Source organism: Typopeltis vanoorti, chromosome 20 (assembly GCF_054136105.1).
Source record: "Typopeltis vanoorti isolate ZY-2024b chromosome 20, IOZ_Tvanoo_1.0, whole genome shotgun sequence".
Classification (NCBI taxonomy): domain Eukaryota; kingdom Metazoa; phylum Arthropoda; class Arachnida; order Uropygi; family Thelyphonidae; genus Typopeltis; species Typopeltis vanoorti.
The window spans coordinates 24,486,800-24,509,756 of NC_143568.1; the positions used below are offsets into that span (position 1 = coordinate 24,486,800).

Below are 22,957 nucleotides of genomic sequence, written 5' to 3' on the forward strand. Positions count from 1 at the left end.
CTACACACTTGCCTATTCAGACAGTCTATTCAAGTCCTCCTGCAAGGCTACAATATCTGCTCTACTTCTCATAACTATCCCCAACCTTGCATTATCTGCAAACAACTGTATATCATCATGTAAGCCCTTTCCAATCTCATTCTAATTCTCTCTGGGACACGCCACTAGTGAATTTCCTCTTCTGGAATATCACTCCCCCATACATAACCTGAACTCTATCTGTTCCAAATTAACTACTAGTTTGTCATGTGGCAATATATGAAAAAACTTTGTAAAATCTAAATATACTACTGTATATCCTGCTTATCCAATGTATTTCACCTTGTTTTAATAAGTAAGAAGATTGTTAACATTTTGAGTCCTAGACCTACTGAGACATAAAGAACCCTGTGTCCTGACCATTTTTAGCTCTATTTAAAAAAATTTATAGGAATATCATAGAAATACTGCACAGCAATTTTTCTGATATCCAAATAATTATTTTTTGTCTTTTAGTTAGCATCTTTGACAATTAATTGGAACAAAAATTTTAGTTATACATGTGATACGGGCTCAAGAAATGGGTTGCAAGAAATCAAGGTTTATGAAAAAAAATAAAAATTTATTTTTTTTTAGTTTCTACTTATATTTACTTCTTTGGTGTTATATTTACTTTCTTCAAAATTCAACAAATTCAGTCAAAATATTGCTTAGATGTTACATAAATAATGAAAATTTAAATAAAATGTGTGTGTTATTATGATGATGAAAATATCATTTTACATAGGGGTTTGGATCACTATAATTATCCACTATTGGCCACAAAAGTCGAGTGGTAAATTATTGAATTAGGCCATTCAGTTTTTGAAATGCAAGGAATATTATTTAACATTATACATACATTTTGGGTAATATTCAGTTACCTTTTAGGCCATTCAGTTTTTGAAATGCAAGGAATATTACTTAACATTATACATACATTTTGGGTAATATTCAGTTACCTTTTAGTATCTGCAACCAGGCTTGTCCAATATATAAGCACAATACTGTTATAGCAAATAAAAATTGCAGTATGAATGTTGAGAATGCAGATGATTAGAACTTAATTAGAAATTACTAGAAATATGTAGTAAAATAATGAAATATGGACTGTTTTATACGTGACGCAGCCAATGGGCAGGCATTATGATATACAAATATAAATTCCATTTTTTATTGTAAGAGTCAACCATCCTGATGGATAACGAAGCTGAAGGTTCAAATTTAACTACAGTACAGTCTGATAATGAATTCAAGTATATATTATTATTTTTGGAAGTTTTAATTTAGTGATGTAAATATACATCGATGGGATTCTGGGTTGATGGTCGATTGATGTATATTTATGTTGATAGGACTCAAAGTGTTAATACATGATCTTCCTTTAGCAAACCATGCTGTCTGCACAGTTCTGAATCCTTATCCTTACTAGCCTCTCCAACACCTTGACCTCAACTCCAGACAAGCAGGTTGGTCTATAATTCAAAATCCTAGTCTTATCACCCTTTATGAAGTGGAACAATTTTGCCATCTTTCCATTCCTTTGGGACCTGGGCTAATCTAAGACTCATGTTAAAAATGTACATTCAGTCTGTTATCTCCGAGATAAAGCTGTTGTTCACTCCCTGGAGTGCTAATGTAACTCCATGTATTGAAAATTTTCTTTCTTGTCTAATTCTGTAGCAATTTATATGTTTCTGTCACTCTCCTCTCTTCTCCTTGTCTGTCAAATTTGACAACCCATAAACCTTTGGTGTGTCACTTCTCATCTCCTATAAAATCCAGCTGACAAAATTTATACATGGCATTTAAGATGTATCAAAGTCTTGTAATGAGGGATAATTGCCTCTTTATTTGTACTTCAGTGTATTCTTCAGCATTCAAGTGATTTTTGAAGCTTTTTTGTCTGCTTTTGCAATATGCTCTCTGAACTGCTGCAGTCCCATTCCATCAATGTAATACTCACCTTGTAATCTTTTTTATTTGGTTGTTTATTTACTAAGGCGGTGTCAGTACTTTAACTTATTCATTGATTTATCTTTAGGGAAGAAACTTAACAGCTAAAGCCCCTCCAATAGTTTTTAGTGCTCAGGAAACTAAAGAAGTTGCTGAAGACTTGTTGAAAGATATTGGTAGAATATGGACAGAAACATTTGGTAAGAATTGCTTTTTTTACTGATTTTAATTATCCTGTAAATACAAGCTATAAATTAAGAATGGTTATAATCAATCATAAAATATAAATAGTTTTTTAAAAGCTTTTAGACTTACTGACAACACATTATGAATAGTGTGCCTAATCAGCTAAATGATAAGGCACACTTAAGTTGAAATTTTTGTTTGTAATATGTGAATATGTTTGTAATATATATCTGAGGAATGTATTGGAGAGGGTACAGAGAAGATTGACTAAGGTGGAGATGGGTCTTCTGCATATTTGATGCGCAGACATATTGAGAGCTTCACAGACGATACACAAAGGGGTTATTTTTTGAAAATTCTGATCTAGAAACCAAACAGAAATTTTTTCCAAGCTGCTTCAGGCATTCGATAAGCAGGGCAGTGAGCTCACACCTAGCAAAGAATTATGCCCCCACTTAAAGACAGTCATTGACATCCATACCCATGGTGGGATTTGAGCTTACAACTTCTGGTTGGAGAGCAGTTTGATTCAAACACTTAAGATGATTTAATCAAATGATTCAAATATGTAAGTTAGTAAGGGGATACTACCAGTGCGAAAGATATTTTTTATAGAATGGAGGAAGATACAAATAGAACAAGAGACTATCCCTAGAAGCTGTATAAGGAGAGTATGAGAAGAGGACCGAGCGACAGGTTCTTTACATTGAGAGTGGCTGGTGAGCGGAATGTATTTTGTGTAAAAATGTAATGACTAGAATGAATTGTGTGTGAGAATGTAGTGAGTAGAATATATTGTATATGTGAATGTTGGAAGTAGAATGTATTGTGTGTGTGTGAGAATGTAGTGAGTAGATGTATTGTCTGAGAGTTTGGTGGGTTCCCTGGAGGGAAATCTACGAGGCCATCCCTGGAGAGTTTCCAATGATGGCCTCATGTTTTAATCTTCCCTCCTTTGACTCTATGAAACATCTTCATATTAATGCCAAGCCCAACTTATTCTTATTTATATCCTCTCTACATATTGCATTTTCTCAATCTAAATCCTATCCCACATTCCAGAGGCACAACACTGAACATTAGTGAATGTCCTCTGGAACCCAAGATCACAGTACTCGTATATACAGTATATAATCTGATCAAGGTCTTATATAAGGAAACCCAAACTTTTTGCTTCTGCTTGTTAAGATTCCCTTGTAATTGCCATAATCCCATGTGATTTTAGCATTGTGAACCCTAAATTTTAAGTCTGTTCACTGCTATTTTCAGGTCTCTCATCATTTCCACCTTTTTAAAATTTCACATTAATTATATAATTTACATCCCATCCTTGTGTAGGAAGGATGGGATGTAAATATACCAACTGCAAGAGATTACACTTTGCAACACTTCCCCCACTCATACAGTCCATTCAGATTCTCCTGTAAGTCACCAGCATTTGCACTTCTCATCATAATTCCTCCCAACTTTGCACCTTCTGCAAACAAAAAACTGGATATGTCCAGTTGATCCTCTTCCAGTTTGTTAAATTTTGCGAACAAGTTAAACAATAATGGTCCCACGACATACCACAACATGATAAGGGCACTAGAGTCACCGGAGAACGTGGTGAAGAATTTGAGCTGTGCTGAAAAAAGTGCTTTTTAATCTGGGAATAGTCTGCTTCTGTCAAGATTTGTGCTACTTTGTTTATCTGGAAGACGAGTGTCCTTCCGTGGTTGTTTTTAAAGTTAGTTGTTGTTGCGATGTTGTGTATTTTGGTTACCGAGAAAAAGGGGTCGGAATCGGATGCATAATGGTGGAAGAGAAAATGAAGATAACATAAATTTTCGTTATTTAGTTTTGTTTTATTTATATTTAGTATACTTAAATGTTTTGTTTGTATTTGTTTGTACTTTTACAAATATAGTTATACTCCCTTATACTTATTTAGTTATAATAGTTCCTCGACACTATTTTGAATAATGGCGGCAGTGTCAGTTAAAATTGCAAATGGTGTATCGCCAAGTCCCCCCCCCCCATTTAAGGACTCTATTTTGCATGATATATGGGATTTTGTAGCATGTGGGGCTTGTGGAATGTATGTGTCCCAGTGGTTGTATATGTAGCAGGTGAGAGAAGGGGAAATACGTATATGCACAAAATGCAGGCAATGGGAGGAACTTTGTGAGTTAGAGATGACCATAACTGACGTAGCTGACTCAGAGGTGGGAGATTTTCCACATAGAGAGAGAGATGAGTGGTATGATAGAGGATGAGAATGGTAAGAGAAATATGAATAAAATAATGAGAGTGGGGAGTATGGAAAGCTTGAAGGATTGTTCTCAATTGGTTCAAGATGGTCTCAATTGGGAGAATGAATGGCAAATAAGAGTGGCTGACTTGCAGAGAGAGAGAGATAGACGAGCTGAAAGAGCAGGTGAATGTCTAGGGAATGAAATGAGAAGTGTGAAAGACGAGATTAGGCGAATGGAAGAGATGAATGCAAGGCGAATCAGAGGAGGCGTGAGAGAGCATTATGGGAATGATAGAAGAGGAGAGAATAGGAACAGTAGAAGAGGAGAGAATAGGAACAGTAGAAGAGGAGAGAATAGGAACAGTAGAAGAGAGGGAATGAGAGAGAGTTATGGGATGATAGAAGAGGAGAGAATGGCATAAGTGGAATAGAGGAAATGAGAGAGAGATATGGGAATGATAGAAGAGGAGAGAATAGGATAAGTGGAAGAGAGGAAATGAGAGAGAGAGAGAGATGGGAATAATAGAAGAGGAGAGAATGGAAACAGTAGGAGAGAGAGAATGAGAAGAATGCGAGGGAGCACTGGAACCAGGGATAGAGTGATGGCAGGAAGGCAGGTAAGTAGGGGAACACAGAAAAAAAGTGTTAGAGAGGAGAGAGTGAGGCATACATGTTATTAATCGAGGAACAGGGTGGTAAGAGGTGTAATGTATGGGGACTCAATGATCTGTGGTGCTCAAGATAAGATGCGTGAGGAGTGTTTGTCTGGAGGAACGATAGAAAGCGTGGCTAAGGCAGATAAGAGGGGTGAAACAGTGGATGAGATGATTGTGATGGTGGGAACAAATGACTTGAGAGGTAATGTAAATTGTGCAGCAAGAGATATGAGATTCTTGCTTGAGGTTGTATGAAAGAAGACACAGAGAGGAAAAGGAAAGATAGTGTGCTTGTTGCCTAGGTATGATAGTGACAAGCTGAGCAGAAGAGCGGTAATATTGAATAACATAATAGCTAGAAGTGTCAGAAGATAGGATTCGATTATGTGGATGCTTGGAGGGCATTTGAGGACAAAAAGGAATTGTATGCGAGAGACCACTTGCATTTGAATGAGGAACGACATACGCATCTGGAGAGATTGCTGTTCTCAACAAGTCAGTGTGTCATTGCAGAAAAACTAGAATGTTGAGGGTGGATGGTAGCAGGCGTGGCCTCTTGTGGGAATGGGTACGGTACTTGGGAGAAGGGGGATGACATAAGGTAACGCTGAACCCAGTGGAGTCTAGAGGGAATAATGCTGGGTATAGAAACTGTAGCATTTTTATGCTTTATACTAATGCCAGGAGTATCCATAATAAAGGAGAGGAATTGGTGGTGCTGATAGCATCAGCCTGGCCAAAGATTATTGGGATCACTGAGACGTGGTTGATAGAAAAGGATATAATAACAGGAATAGAAGTAGCAAAGTACAGCATTTTTCGGCAGGATAGGAAGGAAAGTATGGGGGTATATTGCTTATGATAAACAACGACTTATGTCCTCTAAGTCGTCACTTATCACAACAGATAGGAAGGGAAAGCGTGGTGGTGGAGTACTGCTTATGATAAGTGATAACTTATATCCTCTAAGAGTGGAAGCTTTGTAAGGCAGTGACAATAATGATTTTGAAAGCATATGGTGTAAGGTAAAGGTGGTCAAGACAGGATATTTAGTGGGGTGTTGCTACAAACCAAGGAGCACAAAGGTTGGGGACCAGAAGATGTTTAGACAGTTGAACTTGGCAAGTGCAAAAAGAATGATTGTTATGGGAGATTTTAACATTTTAACTACAGGCAGTATAAATTGGGGAGAGGAAGATGCATGTAACAACAAGGGAATGAATTTCTAGAATTCTTGAGGGACATGTCTATTACATGTCTTAAGCAACATGTAATAGAGGAAACAAGAGGTTCAAGAGTTTTGGATTTTGTCATAGCATCAGAAGAGTTGATAATAACTGAGATGACATCTCTCCCACCAGTTGGAAAGAGTGACCATGTGGTTTTGACTTGGAAGATGAATAGACATGCAGGAGTATCAAAGAGACGGGAACGTAAGTGGAATTATAAGGCAGGTGATTATAATAGTCTTAGACATCAACTTGGGAAAGTTTAATAGAGGGAGGAATTGGAAGGCCGGGAGATCATTACTGATTGGGAAATTGTAAAGGAATATTTGTTAGCAGCAATAGTAAGTTGTATTCCACAAGTGAAGAAGAGGACACAATTGAAGTAAGGTGGATGACAAACAATATTAAGCAGGAATTGCATGCAAAAAAGAGGCTATGGAAGAGATATAAGGAGACAGGTGAAGAGAAGATGCATGAAGAATATAAGACACAGGCCAGAAGAGTGACTAGTATGGTAAGGAAGGTGAAACTGGAACATGAGAAGAGATTGGCCCTAAGATCGAAAGAAAATCTTAGGCAATTTTTTAGCAATGTGGCCAGTAGGAGGAGAAGTGATTGTGGAAGGAAGAATTACATTGTGGAATAAAAATGGGAATAGAGTGACTGATGCAGATGACATAGTGGAATTATTCAATGAACACTTAATTGGAGTATTTCATCCTGGAGGAGTAAATTTTAATGCTAGAGGGATAGGGCAGTTTTGAGGTTTAGAGGCGCAGGAGGAGAGTGTGTTCCACGTACTGAGTACTCTGAATGTTAGTAAATCTGTGGGACTGGATGGTATTTCACCACGAATTTTGAGAGAATGTGCAAAGGAATCGACAATGCCTTTGACTTCGCTTTTCAACGAAAGTTTGGCTGCGAGAAGGGTGCTCATTGGAATGGAAGGAAGATAAGATAGTGCCATTGCATAGGGGCAGTAGCAGACTGGAAGTGTCTAATTATAGGCCAGTTTGTTTGTCATCAGTAGTTAGTAAGATCTTGGAGAAAGTAGTGAGGGACTGTATACAGCATTGGGCAGATGAGGGTAATGTTATCTGTGAGAATCAACATGAATTTGAATTTGTGAAGGGGCACTCTTGTTTTAGCAATATGCTAGTCTTTTATGATAAAGTTACAACAGCATTAGATGAGGGAAAGGCACATACTGCCATTTTCCTAGACTTAGCAAATGCATTTGACAGGGTGCCACATGATAAGCTCATATTCAAGTTGCAGCACATGGGTCTGGATGTCAGATTGGTCAACTGGATTCAGGATTGGCTGTCCGATAGGTATCAGAGAGTTGTGTATGGTGGAGCAATATCAAAGAGGCAGAAGTTTACAAGTGGACTTCCACAGGGCAGTACTGGGACCTATATTGTTTAACCTTTATATCAATGACAATGTCCGTGGATTGGAAGGGGATATTCAGTTGTTTGAGGATGATGCGATGCTGGGAAGGGTTATTAGTAATAGTGCAGATGTGGTAGCCCTGCAAGAGGATTTGAATAAGCTAGATAGAATGGCAAATGAACAGGGGTGTCAGTTTAATGCAGCAAAATGTAAGGTCTTGAGGTTTGGGACACATCCATGGGATGCTACATACTCTATCGGAGGAGTTAAACTGGAGGAAGTAGGGGAGACAAGAGATCTGGGGTTGATGATTGATAGAAACCTGAAATTTTGGGGACATGTTGCAAGGGTAACTACAATTATGAGAATGACAGTGACCTGCACAGATAAAATGGTTATCAATCTGTTGTATAAGACTCTGATCAGACCACACTTAGACTGTTGTTCTCAGATCTGGTCCTCAGGATTTGAAGGGGATAAATTAACTGTGGAAAGTGTACAAAGGCAGATAACAAAGATGGTTTCAGGACTGTACAATGTTAGTTATGAGGATCGACTGAGGGAATGTGGAAACTGAGGGAATGGCGGATAGAAGAAGGAGAGGTGATATGATTGAACTTTTAAACTCTTGAGAGTTACAGGGTTGAGACTGGGGAGTTCTTTCATTTGGTTAAACAACGGGAAGGAGTGATGACAAGGGCCATCCCTGGAAGTTACGAAAGGAAACTGTGAGCAAGAGGGTGGGGAGTGGTTTCTTTGCATGGAGGGTGGTTGAATCAATGACTGCATTGCCTGATAGAATGGTGAGAGTGAGAACAGTGAATGAGTTTAAGGAGTGATACGATAGACTTTGTGTTTCCTAGGAAGGACCTCCCATAATGAGTCTTGATAGACGTTTTGTTTCCTAGGAAGGACTTCCTGCGATGATTCTTTTGACTCCATGGATGCCTGAATAATAATAATAATAATAATAATATACCCCTGTGGGGTGCCACTAGTGACTATTTTCTTATGCTATAGCACTTTTTGTTACGTATTAGAACCGTATTTATTATTTATTATTATAACAAAATTACAAATTGTTTAGAATTATTCAAATTAAGTGGATATTGAATCCAACATTATTTCATAGCCGAATATAGAAACTACTTGAGTTTCATGCTGAAAAAGAGACTATAAAAGTTTTGGTGGATAGAAGCATACGCTAACATGACTGGGCAACTCGTAGTGAAGGTGGAGTAAGCTCCGGTGACTGTCCTTAGTATTTTCCCATAATGTAAAACACATCCCCTAGGAGATGAATGATGTTATACATTATGGGGAAGGTCACTACCCAGACCAGTTTCAACCTTTATTGAATTCTCCTCAGCAAAGCTAGAGACTTTTATAATTTCTGTATTTGGCATGAGACCCTTGTAGTTTCTATATTCGGCTATGAAATAATGTTGGATTCAATATCCACTTAATTTGAATAATTTTGCATTGTCGAAATGAAGCCTTTTGGCTCTCTCTTTCAGTAATTTGTTTAGAATATTTGTATAAGAAGTATAAGTTGAATAAAAAGGAGAAATTTACTGATAAAAAATCTTCAAGTAATTACTGAACTTAGTTGTTCTTATTCCACATATATATATATATATATATATTGTCAGTGTTATAGACTGTATGATTGTGCAGAAGTGAGTGAAATACTTAGCTCAGTGTTGCAAAGTCTTGGTGTTTGGTAAGCAAGGATAGGATGCAGATTATATAACTAATGTGAAATTTTAAGAAGGTGAAAAAGATGAGAGACCTGAGAATGGCAGTGGACAGTGACTTGTTTTACATTCTTTTACAATTATAAAATTGTAAAATGATGATATCATATATATATATTACCCAATAGCCTGCGCTCATCTGGTTTACAAGAAGTATAATAAGCACACAGAGCATAATAGTACACAATAATATTGACAATATATTTAGGAAATAATATGGGCATGTGTACACACACACACACACACACACACACACACATGGAATAAGAACAATGTAGTTCAGCAATTCCTTGAATATTTTGTATCGATCAGTTTCTCCTTTTATTAAACTTATAATTTTTACAATTATTCTAAACAAATTTTTGATATTCTTATAAAAATTTAGGTACTGTCTAATCAGATTTCTCTATGTATTCATGTGGTTTTCATTTTGTATTAAGAGCTGTAAGCCATTGAAGATTTTTGGAGCCAAATATATATAGTGTTTTTGCATTATTTCCTTTTGTGCTTTTAGGACAACATATTTTAAACCTGCTGTTCCTCCCCAGCTTAGTATACAGTATTATATAACAGTCTCTATCCTGGCAAAATATTATTATTATTATTACTCCTTCCATGAAGTCGGCTGACTCATCATCAGGGAGTGCACTGGCAATATGTGCAATGCACACAGGTGCCAGGATAGTAAAGGCGCCAAAGATTTCAGGCGAGGAGGAAATACTTTAAAAAAATATTATTCATTAATTATATCAAAACAAATTACATTTTTGTTTAAATTTTAATTATATTTTATAGATTTGTCTTGAACAAATTATTTATAATCACTTATTTGTTATTATTCCTTAAGATCTTATTTTATTCTGATCCTAGTTCTAACAAGTAGTTTAGTGTAAACAAGTAATAGCTTGAACTAGCATGAGTTCACTGTTTACAGGATGATGCACATTTGAATTTGTTTAATCTTGTTCAAACTCGCATTTGCTCTAAACATATATAAGAAAATCTGCTGCAGTTTTTAACTTTATTCTATATTCTGCTGTTATCAGCAGAATATAGGCAACATCTTGCAATGTACCTGAATCATCATGAGAAATATTTAAGTCATTTGAACAATTACAAAAAATGGACAGAATTAATTACATCCTTAAAAATAAAACTTGTATTGATCATTTGCAACAAACAGTTTTAGATAATGAAAGAAAACGTTGGTATTAAGTTATAAAAAGAATAATTTTTGTAGTACAGTTTTTAGGCAAACAAAATCTAACTCTTCGTGATAAAAGTAATAAACTTTATGATTGCAACAATGGCAATTTTTTAAAATGCATTGAGATGTTAGAAAAGCTTGATCCTTTTATATCGGAACACACACGACGTGTAGCTAATGATCCTGATTTTAAAAATATGCCCTCCTATTAGGAGATAAAATTCAAAATGAAATATTGACTTTATTGGCATCAAATATTAAAAATAACGTTTTTATAAAGTGTTTTTTTATTGGGGAGAGAAGGCATAGGGGCGCCAACTAAGGTTTTGCACACAGGTGCCGGACACTGCTGATGCACCCCTGCTTATCATGGGAGGTTTATTAAACTGACAACATATTTATCATATAGAATCTTAAAATCCTTATCACTTCTTGCATTAGCAACACATTCTGGTAATGCATTCCATTCACTGACAATTCTTCATGTAAAATATGAATATCTACTCCTCACATCCCTCTTCATCACACTTTTACATAACTTCCAGGGATGACCTCTGGCTCTTCCCTTCTTACCTTCTACACTTTTTATAACTCCCTCTAGATTAATCTAATAAAATCCTCACACTAACTTCAGTGTCTCTATCATATCACCTCTTTTCTTCCTATCTACCAAACTCTGTAATCTACATTTCTTTAACTCTTTCTCCACAGTGAGCATTCCAAAGTCCTGACATTGTCTTAGTCACTCACCTCTGAACCCTTTTCAATGCCTCCACATAAAATTGAAAACCAGGTCACCAGATTTGAGCACAATAGTCCAAGTGTGGTCTGACCAGTGCTTTACACAGTGGCACAACCACTTCCTTATCCATACATGTTAGAGTACTTCTTATCATAGCAGCACTACGATGTGAAGCCTTTCCAACACTAGCAGCACTATCAGCAATGACTCCCAAATCTCTAATCTCATCCATTTCCTGCAGTACAGCACCATTGATGTAGTACACAGCCTTATATTTCTGCACTCCAAAATGCAACACCTTGCACTTATTAAAACTACTACTCTACTCCTTTGTCCAAGTAAAAAGTTAATTGAAATCTTCCTGAAGGGAATTAACATCAGCAGTGCTACTTATAATTCTTCCTAAATTTGCATCATCAGTAAACAAATGAAGATCCCCAATGAGTCCACATGATATAAGAGAGGTGAAAGGGTAGATGAGATGATTGTGATGGTAGGAACGAATGACTTGAGTGGTAATGTAAGTCGGGCAGCAAGAGATATGAGATTTTTGCTTGAGACTGTACGGAAGAAGACAGAGAGAGGAAAAATAGTGTGCGTGTTGCCTAGGTATGATAATGATGAGCTGAGCAGAAGAGCGGTGATATTGAATGGCATAATAGCGAGAATGTGTGACAAGAGAGGACTGGTATATGTGGATGCTTGGAGTGCGTTTGAGGAAAGAGAGGAGTTGTATGCGAGAGACCGTTTACATTTGAATGAGGAAGGACGTAGGCATCTGGAGAGATTGCTGTTCTGAACGAGTCAGTGTGTCCCAGGGAGGATGATAGCAGGGGTAGCCTCTTGTGGGAATGGATACTTGGGAGAAGGGAGACAATGTCAGGTAACACTGAGCCTAGTGGAGTCTAGAAGGGATAATGCTGGGTATAGAAACAATGGCATTTATATGCTGTATACTAATGCCAGGAGTATCCGGAATAAGGGAGAGGAATTGGTGGCGCAGATAGCATCAGCCTGGCCAAAAATTATTGCGATCACTGAGACGTGGTTGACAGAAGGGGATATAACAACAGGAATAGAAGTCGCTGGGTATAGCATTTTTCGTCAGGATAGGAGGGGAAAGCGTGGTGGTGGGGTGCTGCTTATGATAAGTGATGACCTATGTCCTCTAAGAGTGGAGAATTTGGAAGGAAGTGAGACAAATGATTTTGAGAGCGTATGGTGTGAGGTAGAGGTAGGCAAGACAGGATATTTAGTGGGGTGTTGCTACAGACCCAGGAGCACAGAGGATGGGGACCAGGAGATGTTTAGACAGCTAAGTTTGGCAAGTGCAAGAAGAATGATTGTTATGGGAGATTTTAACTACAGTAGTATAAATTGGAGAGAGGAAGATGCATGTAGCAATAGGGGAATGGAATTTCTAGAATTCTTGAGGGACAAATGTCTTAGGCAACATGTAACAGAGGGAACAAGAGGTTCAAAAATTTTGGATTTGGTTATAGCATCAGAAGAGTTGATAATAACTGAGTTCACGTCTTTCCCACCAGTTGGAGAGAGTGACTATATGGTATTGACTTGGAAAATGAATAGACATGCAGGAGTATGAAAGAGACAGGAACTTATGTGGAATTATAAGTCAGGTGATTATAATAGTCTTAGACGTCAACTTCGGGAAGTTTCATGGAGGGAGGAATTGGAAGGCTGGGATATCACCAGTGCGTGGGAAATTGTGAAAGAATATTTGTTATCAGCAATGGTAAGTTGTATACCACGAGTGAAGAAGAGGACGCAATTTGGAGTAAAGTGGATTACAAACAATATTAAACAGGAATTGCATGCGAAAAAGAGGCTATGGAAGAAATATAAGGAGACAGGTGAAGAGATGCATGAGGAATATAAGACACAGGCCAGAAGAGTGACTAGTGTGGTAAGGAAAGCGAAACTGGAATATGAGAGAAGATTAGCCCTAAGATCCAAAGAAAATCCTAGGGAATTTTTTAGCTATGTGGCCAGTAGGAGGAGAAATGACTGTGGAAGAATGATATTGTGGGATAAAAATGGGAATAGAGTGACTGATGCAGAGGACATAGTGGAATTGTTCAATGAACACTTTATTGGAGTATTTCATCCTAGAGGAGTCAGTTTTAATGCTAGAGGGATAGGACTGGTACGAGGTCTGGAGGTACAGGAGGAGAGTGTCTTTCAGATACTTCTGATACTGAGTACTCTGGATGTCAGTAAAGCTGTGGGACTGGATTGTATTTCGCCACCAGTTTTGAGAGAATGTGCTAGGGAATTGACAGTACCTTTAACGTCGCTTTTCAATGAAAGTCTGGCTTTAGCAAAGGTGCCCAGGGAATGGAAGGAAGGTAAGATAGTGCCATTGCATAAGGGTGGTAACAGACTGGAAGTGTCTAATTATAGGCCAGTCTGTGTGTCATCAGTAGTTGTTAAGATCTTGGAGAAAGTAGTGAGGGACCGTGTACAGCATTGGGCAGATGAGGGTAATTTTATCTGTGAGAATCGACATGGATTTGTGAAAGGATGCTCTTGTTTTAGCAATATGCTAGCCTTTTATAATAAAATTACAAGAACATTAGATGAGGGAAAGGCATATACTGCAATTTTCTTAGACTTGGCGAAGGCATTTGACAGGGTGCCACATGATAAACTGATATATAAGTTGCAGAACATGGGTCTGGATGTCAGATTGGTCAACTGGATTCAGGATTGGCTGTCTGATAGGTATCAGAGAGTTGTGGTATGGTGGAGCAGTTTCCAGGAGGCAGAGGGTTACAAGTGGGGTCCCACAGGGCTCAGTACTAGTACCTATATTGTTTAACCTTTTTATCAATGACATAGCCAGTGGATTGCAGGGGGATATTCAGTTGTTTGCAGATGATGCGAAGCTGGGAAGGATTATTAGTAATAGTGCAGATGTGGTAGCCCTGCAAGAGGATTTAAATAAGCTAGATAGATGGGCAAATGAATGGGGGTGTCAGTTTAATGCAGCAAAATGTAAGGTCTTGAGGTTTGGGGAACATCGATGGGATGCTGCATACTCTATGGGAGGAGTTATACTGGAGGAAGTAGGGGAGACAAGAGATCTGGGGTTGATGATTGATAGAAACCTGAAGTTTAGGGGACATATTGCAAAGGTGGTGAAGGTAACACAGAGGATTGCTGCTATTATGAGAAGGATACTGACCTGCAGAGATAAGAGGGTTATCATTCCATTGTATAAGTCTCTGATCAGATCACACTTGGACTATTGTTCTCAGATTTGGTCCCCAGGATTTGAAGGGGATAAATTAACTGTGGAAAGGATACAAAGACGGATGACAAAGATGGTTTCAGGACTGTACAAGGATAGTTATGAGGATCGGCTGAGAGAATGTGGACTGCAGAGTTTGGTGGATAGAAGAAGGAGAGGTGATATGATTGAGACTTTTAAACTGTTGAGAGGTGGTTACAGGGTTGACACTGGGGAGTTCTTTCGCTTGGTTGATCAGCGGGAAAGAGTGATGACAAGAGGCCATCCCTGGAAGTTACGAAAGGAAACTGTGAGCAAGAGGGTAAGGAGTGGTTTCTTTGTGTGGAGGGTGGTTGAGCTGTGGAATGCATTGCCTGATGCAGTGGTGGGAGCGAGAATGGTCAGTGAGTTTAAAGAGTGGTATGATAGACTTTGTGTTTCTCAGGGGAGGACATCCCCTCGATGAGTCTTGACAGACTTTGTCTTAGGAAGGACCTCCCTCGATGAGTCTTTTGACTCCTTGGAGGCCTGAATAATAATAATAATAATAATAATATATCATTTACAAACAGCAGGCGTCCAAGAACAGAATCCTGGGGCATGTCACTGGTTATCCTCCTTTTTTGAGATACTGCTTCATCATACACAACCTATCCACTATATACTATCTATTCCCATCTTCTAAGCTTGTACATCAACTTATCATGTGGTAATCTATCAAATGCTTTTTCAAAGTCCAGGAATATCATTGTGTATGATTCTCCCATGAGTCCACATGATATATCGTTTACAAACAGCAAATGTCCAAGAGCAGAACCCTGGGACATGTCACTGGTTATCCTCCTTTTTTGAGATACTGCTCAATCATACACAACCTATCCACTATATACTATCTATTCCCATCCTCTGCAGCTTGTACATCAACTTATCATGTGGTACCATCATAAAGAATGATATATCCATCAAACCAATCCTGCATTCTATGCCTTACCAATCTCTCCAACACCTTGACCACAACTGCAGACTGATCTATAGTTGGAGACTTCTATCCTAAAACCATGCTTATAAAGTGGTACTGTTTTGCCTTCTTTACACTCCTTAGGAACACTATCCACTGCAAGACTCATTAAATAATAGTAATAACTCATGTAATAACTATATAATGAATGTATAGCCAACTGTGGTGCACATTCCTTAAAAATACATGGTGATATGTTATCTATTCCCACAGCCTTATTTACATCTAACCCAAGCAACAACTGATACAACTAATTTTTTCAATTCCAGTTCCCCTAATACTTGCCCCTCTTTTATATATTGCATAGCATCATTTACACAGGTATGATATATGCTGATAAAGTGCTCATTCTATAATTCCACATCCTTTGCCAATGTTATTCTGCTGCCATTACTGTCCACCAGTGTTAACCTGCCATAATTATTCTTTCTCTTGCTTGCAATATAGCAGAAAAGATCCCTTTAGTTAACTATGACCTGCCAATCTCCTCTCATACTACACCTTTTCTTTCTTTCTTTATCATGCTTGTCACCTTCCTAGCTTTATTATTATTATTATTATTATTATTATTATTATTATTCCTGACACCTCCAAGGAGTCCGAAGACTCATCGCGGGAGGACACCTACAACTGTCTCAACCACTACACCGAACCACTACTACGAATCATCTCCATCAATGCCATCTACTGCCCACCTCCACCACTACCACAACTAGTATGTTTTGTCTGTAAATTGCGTGTGTTCTGAAGGGCCGATTTGTCTGTATGCGGGTTGAAAAACCCGAGTTTCCGGGAGAAAAAACCCTGCTACCTCCGTATGAGATCGGCTAACTCACCTTCGATTGAAATCGACCAGATAAAGATTCCTCCCGTTGCGACGAGAATCGAACTTAGGCCTATTTCAATCGAAGGGCGCAATGTACCGTCGTTCTTCCAATTGCGCTATGGAGGCACAAAAAGGTAACAGCAACAGCCGAACCTCAGTTAGAAATTCATTGGCTACAGCATTGCCATCGATTATCCTCCAAGGGTATTAATCACCGCATCTCATGGTCAATCCAACCATTCGCCTACCCCAAGTTTATACTCTTTATGAATCTGATCCCCACTAACCATCTTGCATGACCTCCATAACTTTTCCAGCACAGCTTGCTTAATTTCACAGTTCCTTCAATTCACTCCTACTCTATTTACTTGCTTCGCCCATGGTAAGCAATTATACATTGATTTTATCAGATATTGCCTTGTGAATTTCATGCATTTTCAACATCTTTTTTTTTTTGCTCAGCTCATCTACCCAAAATACCGATGCTAACTGACTACAGATTTATTTATTTAATGAATGACATAATAAAGACACATGACATCAGAATATATAAATACATATTTGTGCAGGCAATAAAAGTGAGACAAGTAATGCACATATACAAATATCCGGTAAAAAAAAAGTCTAAAATTTTAAGTCTAGTTCAGATAGCCAAGAGCTGTAGGATCTGCCTCAAAAAAGTCTCTCAGGTCACCAGGGTAGGCTCTTATGCTGCAGTCCTCGACAAGGTGCTGGATGGTTTGGTTTATGGCCCCACAGTTACATTGGGGTGTAGGTGATCTTCCCCACTTATAAAAACTACTGCTACCCTCCTTTGTCCAAGTAAAAAGTTAATTGAATTCTTCCTGAAGGGAATTAACATCAGCAGTGCTACTAATTCTACTAATTCTTCCCAAATTTGCATCATCAGTAAACAAATGAAGATCCCCAGTGAGTCCACATTGTGTGGACTCACTGGGGATATATCCACATTTCCTGTGCATATCCTATTTATGTTTTTCCATAGATGACGTGGAAACTCAGTCCCTTTCGGATTTTGTTTTTGAAGGATATACAGGGTGTTCGGGATAAATTTGACATATTTATAATTAATTATATTTTTCCGTAAGTTACATGTATTAACACACACTTCTCTTCATTTAAAAGTTTGGACCCTTCTTCATTCATATACAAGATGTCAGAAAGGATGGATAGCTGGAACCCATACTGAATCATGGAAGAGAATAACTTGTATCATGATGATTCGTGCCCGCCATCAAAATAAGGATATTACGACTGCTGCCCAATGCTCCCTGAATACAGTAAAAACAATCAGGCATGAACTAGAGACTTGCAATGGTGACTACGAGGATGTAGCAAGAAGAAAGATCCCTAGCAGACGATCTGATTGCGTTCGTACAGCAGAATTCCTCGCAAATCTGCAGGAACAGGTGTTGAAGAACCCTGGCATTGGAATTCGGGCTTTGTTCGTGGAGTTGCTAACTGTAGTCAAGCCCTGGATAACAAGGGTAGCCAATGGTAGGCCGTATGTATGGCAGCAGGATTCGGCCCCTTGCCACACCTCTGGGAAAAGTCAAAAATGGTTGTCTGAAAATTTCTACGACTTTACCAGTCCAAATGTTTGGCCTCCAAACTCCCCAGACCTTAACCCCATGGATTATTTTGTATGGGGCACAGTTGAAAAAGACACCAATCGCACTTCCAGTAATACAAAAGCCCAGTTAATGGATAAAATTAAAACAGTTTTTGCGGCCCTTCCCAGGGAGACTGTAGTATCAGCTTGTTCGAGGTTCCGAAGCAGAATTGAAGCTGTGATCGATGCTAATGGTGGTTATTTTGAGTAAATCTTGTTGATAGTATTGTAATTAACTCTGCCTGTAATGTTTTTTTGTCAATTCATTAAATTTAATAGATACAAAGAAGATTTTCTTTTTCCTTACGAAACTGTCAAATTTATCCCGAACACCCTGTACTTGTTTAAGTCTGGTAGTGATATTTCTTTCCAGGTTTCTAGCCATTTCAAATTAACATTGAAATTGCTATTTACTAGTTTTTCAGCCAGTATTAGTGGAGGCCGTCAGGATTTAAGTTGATTCATATTTATATATGGGAGGTCTTCATGTCGACAACAGGGGATTGCTATTTATTTTTTTTGTATTATTTTACTAGAGCATTTTTTCTGTGCAGGTTCAGTGATGCAATATTGCTCAGAGTTGGAAGCCAGTAGAGAGGATTGGACTTGACACAACCTGTTATTATCCTCATTGCTGCATTTATTTGCGTGTCGATTTTCTTGGTATGAGGACTGTTTAGCCATACCGGTGAACAATATTCTGCCACAGAGTAGACTAAGGCCAACATGGAGTGTAATAGCAGAACTCCAAGTAGAACCACACAGTTTTTGTATGATGTTATTATGGGTTCTGATCTTTAAAGAGAGATTTTCCAGATGTTCTTTTGAAAGATAGTTTTCTATCCAAGGTAACACCCAGATATTTAGGGAGGTCTTGGTGCTGCAGCATTGTGTTGTTAAAACTGACCTGAAGTTTCCTATTTGCCAATTTGGTGTTTAGGTGAAAAGAGTTAACCTCGGTCTTATTGAGGTTTGGTGTTAGTTTCTTTTATGAAAGTATTCCCCAGTGGTTCTAAGGTCATTTGTGAGAATATCTTCAGTTACTTCAATGCTCTTGTGTTGGATGGTGAGGGCTATATCATCAGCATAAACAAATTTTTTTGACTTAGTTGTCAGTAGATCAGATGTATATAAGTTGAATAGGATTGGTGCTAATACTAAGCCCTGTGGGAGCCCATTGTTCACTTTCTCAGTTTGCTCATTTTGTTTCTCAGTACCACATGGAAGAACCTGTCAGAAAGCATGTTACCAATAAGCCGTATGATGGATTGGCATGGCATGACTTGTATCAGCTTGTATAGCATCCCTTCTTTCCATATCGTGTCATATGCAGCAGTAAGGTCAACAAACACTACAGAGGTTTTCAAACATCTCTGGAAGCTTGCTTTGATATGGGTAGTATGGCTTAGTACTTGGTCTGTACAACTACATTGAGTCCTAAAGCCTGCTTGCTCAACAGGGATAACTTCAGATATTTTTGGCCCAATTCTGTTAAGGAGGAGCTTATAATTCTGTTAAGGAGGAGCTTATAATATATCTCAAGGAGCTTATAATAGCAACTGAGGAGCGCAATTGGGCGATAGCTCTCTGCTTGATCTTAAGGTTTGTTGGGTTTTAACATGGCTACTATTTTGATTCTCTTAAAGGCCTTGGAAGGTTTCCCATCCTTAAAATTGTGAGAAAAGAATCTTGTTAGCCATTGACAAGCATTTTTTCCACAGTTTACCAAGAATTCAGGGTGAACACCATCAAAGCCTGATGCTTTGAGGTTTGCACCTCCTTTAAGGCCTCAGTTATTTTGTCTGTGGTAAATTCTCTTCAAAAATTGGGAACTGCCATCTGCACTTTGTCGTAAATTTCTGAGTGTTCATTTAACCTCCCATGTGTGTTGATGATCTTGAGGAGGCTCTAGACAGTGAGGTTATTTGACAGGCAATTTGATCTGGAGTCACCAAAGGAGCTTTACGATTGATTGGGTTACTTCCACCGAACTTCTTTAATTGGCTCCATGCTTTTCTATTTGATTTTTTAAAGTCTAAGTCCTCTGTAGTTTTTATCCATTTTTCTCTGCAGTCCTTATCAAGCTTCTGAAGTAATTCGTCAGCTATGTCACAGTTGCCAGATTCTAAGTAGACATGGTATAGCTCTTCACAGTCTTTATTTCAGCCAGGTATGTATTCCTTTCGGAAACCCTTTGGAAATACTTCTTTGCTGTTGATATGACTGCTCCGATGAATCTGTTGTAGTTTTCACTTACAGGAGGTATCCATCTTACTATTTTATCCAGTTCTAGTGAAAAATCCTGCCATTTCACTTTTCTAAACTTCCACCTTGGTCGGAGAATGGATTGTATTATTGGTATTTGTATTCCTACTTCTACCAATACTGGGTGATGTTGGCTGTGTGGGAAATCTTCAAGGACTTGCCTTGTTGTGTTTATCGGCTGATTTTGCAAATTTTGGGTAACAAAGCAGAGGTCTGGGTTGTATTCCCTCTTCCATGCTACAGCCTTAAAGGTTCCTTTGTTCTTTGCATCAAATATTAAGCTAAGATTGTTTTGCTCAGCCCAACTTGTTAATGGTTCACCATTTCCATCATTATTATTGTAATTCCACATGGTGTGATGGCTCTTAAAATCTCCTATATAAATAGTAGGATGTGGAAATATGGGAATTACTTTAGGTGGCCATTCTAGGGGAGGCTTATAGATGTTAACTACTGTGAGATCTTCAGTTTTGGCCATGATAGTGTGTATGTTCTGATTAATATGTGCTGATATTAATTGGGCATTCTCTATATTATTGCATACGTAAGTTGCACTGCCATGAGCTTGGTGATGTGTAGCTCCTAGTATATCAACCCATTCCTCTGGATTTCAATTGTTGTTCATTATCTGTGTGCATCTCTTGAATGACAGCTATGTCTATATCATTTTCTTGAAGGATTTTGAGAGATATTGACTTTTAGCAAAGCTGATTCCTTCAATGTTGAGTTGGCAAATCCTGAAATTAACACCTATTCATGACTTATTTTTCACGGTATTAACAACACCACAAACACTTTTATCAACAAAGATGTTTTATTAACGCTTATATTTCGCTGATTTTCAACTCAGCATCATCAGAGCACAACACACATGTAAATGCGACAGTGAGTGAGTGAAACAATATAATTGCAAAAGACAAAAGATCCAAAGTCCTATTTTTGGCGGCCTATAACGAAAAAAAAAAAAAAACTTGCAGTTATCCAGGAGTTTTTCTTAGGATAACCCTCTCCCAAATTTTTGGCAAAGTAATGCAACCATATTTGTTAAGGTTGGGAGAATTCTTCAAACCCATTACTGACTCAAAAAATAATCTTTCAGATCTATAACGACTCCTAAATAGCACATTCGTTTTCCTCCATCTAATCCTGTGTGAAGGAGTGTCCAAAGCATGGTCTGCCAGTCCCGACTTGCCATAGTAATAGTAGCGAATGTATCTTTCATGTTCTTCCAGGTGGATGTTCACTGATCTTCCTGTTTGCCCATAATAGGCCAAGTCACAGTCACATGGAACTTCATACACTCCTGGGTGTGCTAAAGGGTGAAGTTTATCCTTAGGCGGGCGGATCAGAGTTGCCAGCTTGCCTAAAGATAAACTTCAAAAATAGGAAACAATCAAAAATTAACTCGGAAACAGTCAAAAATAGGCTTAGAAAAAATTTCTCCAGTTGGCGACTAGACTTGAACCTAAGTCTAATTTTGAGTGACGATTCAGGACCTCCATGGAGTTACAAGACTAAAGTCTGTCATACCACTCCTTGAACTTATTCACCACTCTATTAGGTAATGCATTTCGTGGTTCAACCACCCTCCATGCAAAGAAACCACTCCTCACCCCCTCTTTCCTCACAACTTCCTTTCGCTACTTCCAGGAATGGCCCTTTGTCCTTGCTTGTTTTCCTTGTTCCACTAAAAGTAAGAACTCCCCCCAGTGTCAACTCTGTAACTAACTCTCTACAGTTTAAATGTCTCAATCATATCACCTCTCCTTCTATCTACAAAACTTTGCAATTCACATTCCCTCAATCTATCCTCATAATTAATATTATACAGTCTGATATCATCTTCATTATCTTCCTCTGCACTCTTTCCAAGGTTAATTTAATTTACTTTGAAATCCTGAGGATTAGATATGATCACATAAATCCATATGTGGTCTGATCAAAGCTTTGTACAATGGGGCCACAAGACTTTTATCTCTCATGGTCAATATGTTCCTTAAATTTCAGTTTCCCGTCAGTCATCATCCCCAGATCCCTTGCCTTCCCTACTTCCTGTAGTACAGTTCCTCCAACAGACTATGCAGTCACCCATAGATGTATCCCAAACTTCAAGACTTTACATTTATCAAAATTAAGTTAACCCTTACCCCATTCATTTACCCATCTATGCATTTTATTCAAATCCTCTTGAAGGGCTTCCACATCTGCACTATTGCTAATAATCCTTCCCAGTTTCACATCATCTGCAAATGACTGAATATAACCCCCGCAATCCATTGACAGTGTGATTGTTATAAAGATTAAACAATACAGGTCCCAGTATTGAGCCTTGTGGGACCCCACTTGTAGCTTTCTGATCCCTTGATACCATTCCCTCATACACGATTCCCTGATACCTATCAGACAGCCAATCACCAATCCAATTTGCTACCTTGACATCCAAACCCATTTGCTGCAACTTAGATAGTGCATATCAACTTATTATTATTATTTGATACCTCCAGGGAGTCCAAGACTCATCAAATGATCCCTAACTAATTTCTCCAAAATCTTAACAACTACTGATGAAATACAAACTGG

At 38.3% G+C, this 22,957-nt stretch overlaps 1 protein-coding gene across 1 annotated transcript in view; it reads left to right on the forward strand.

Moving 5' to 3' along the window:
• LOC150095284 (laminin subunit alpha-1-like) overlaps nucleotides 1–22,957 on the forward strand; it is a 1,249,242-nt gene that overhangs the window by 700,918 nt on the left and 525,367 nt on the right. The window contains exon 38 of the mRNA XM_090410638.1: nucleotides 2,063–2,174. Within this exon, the coding sequence (XP_090266764.1) occupies nucleotides 2,063–2,174 (112 nt within the window). The remainder of the gene's footprint in view (nucleotides 1–2,062; nucleotides 2,175–22,957) is intronic.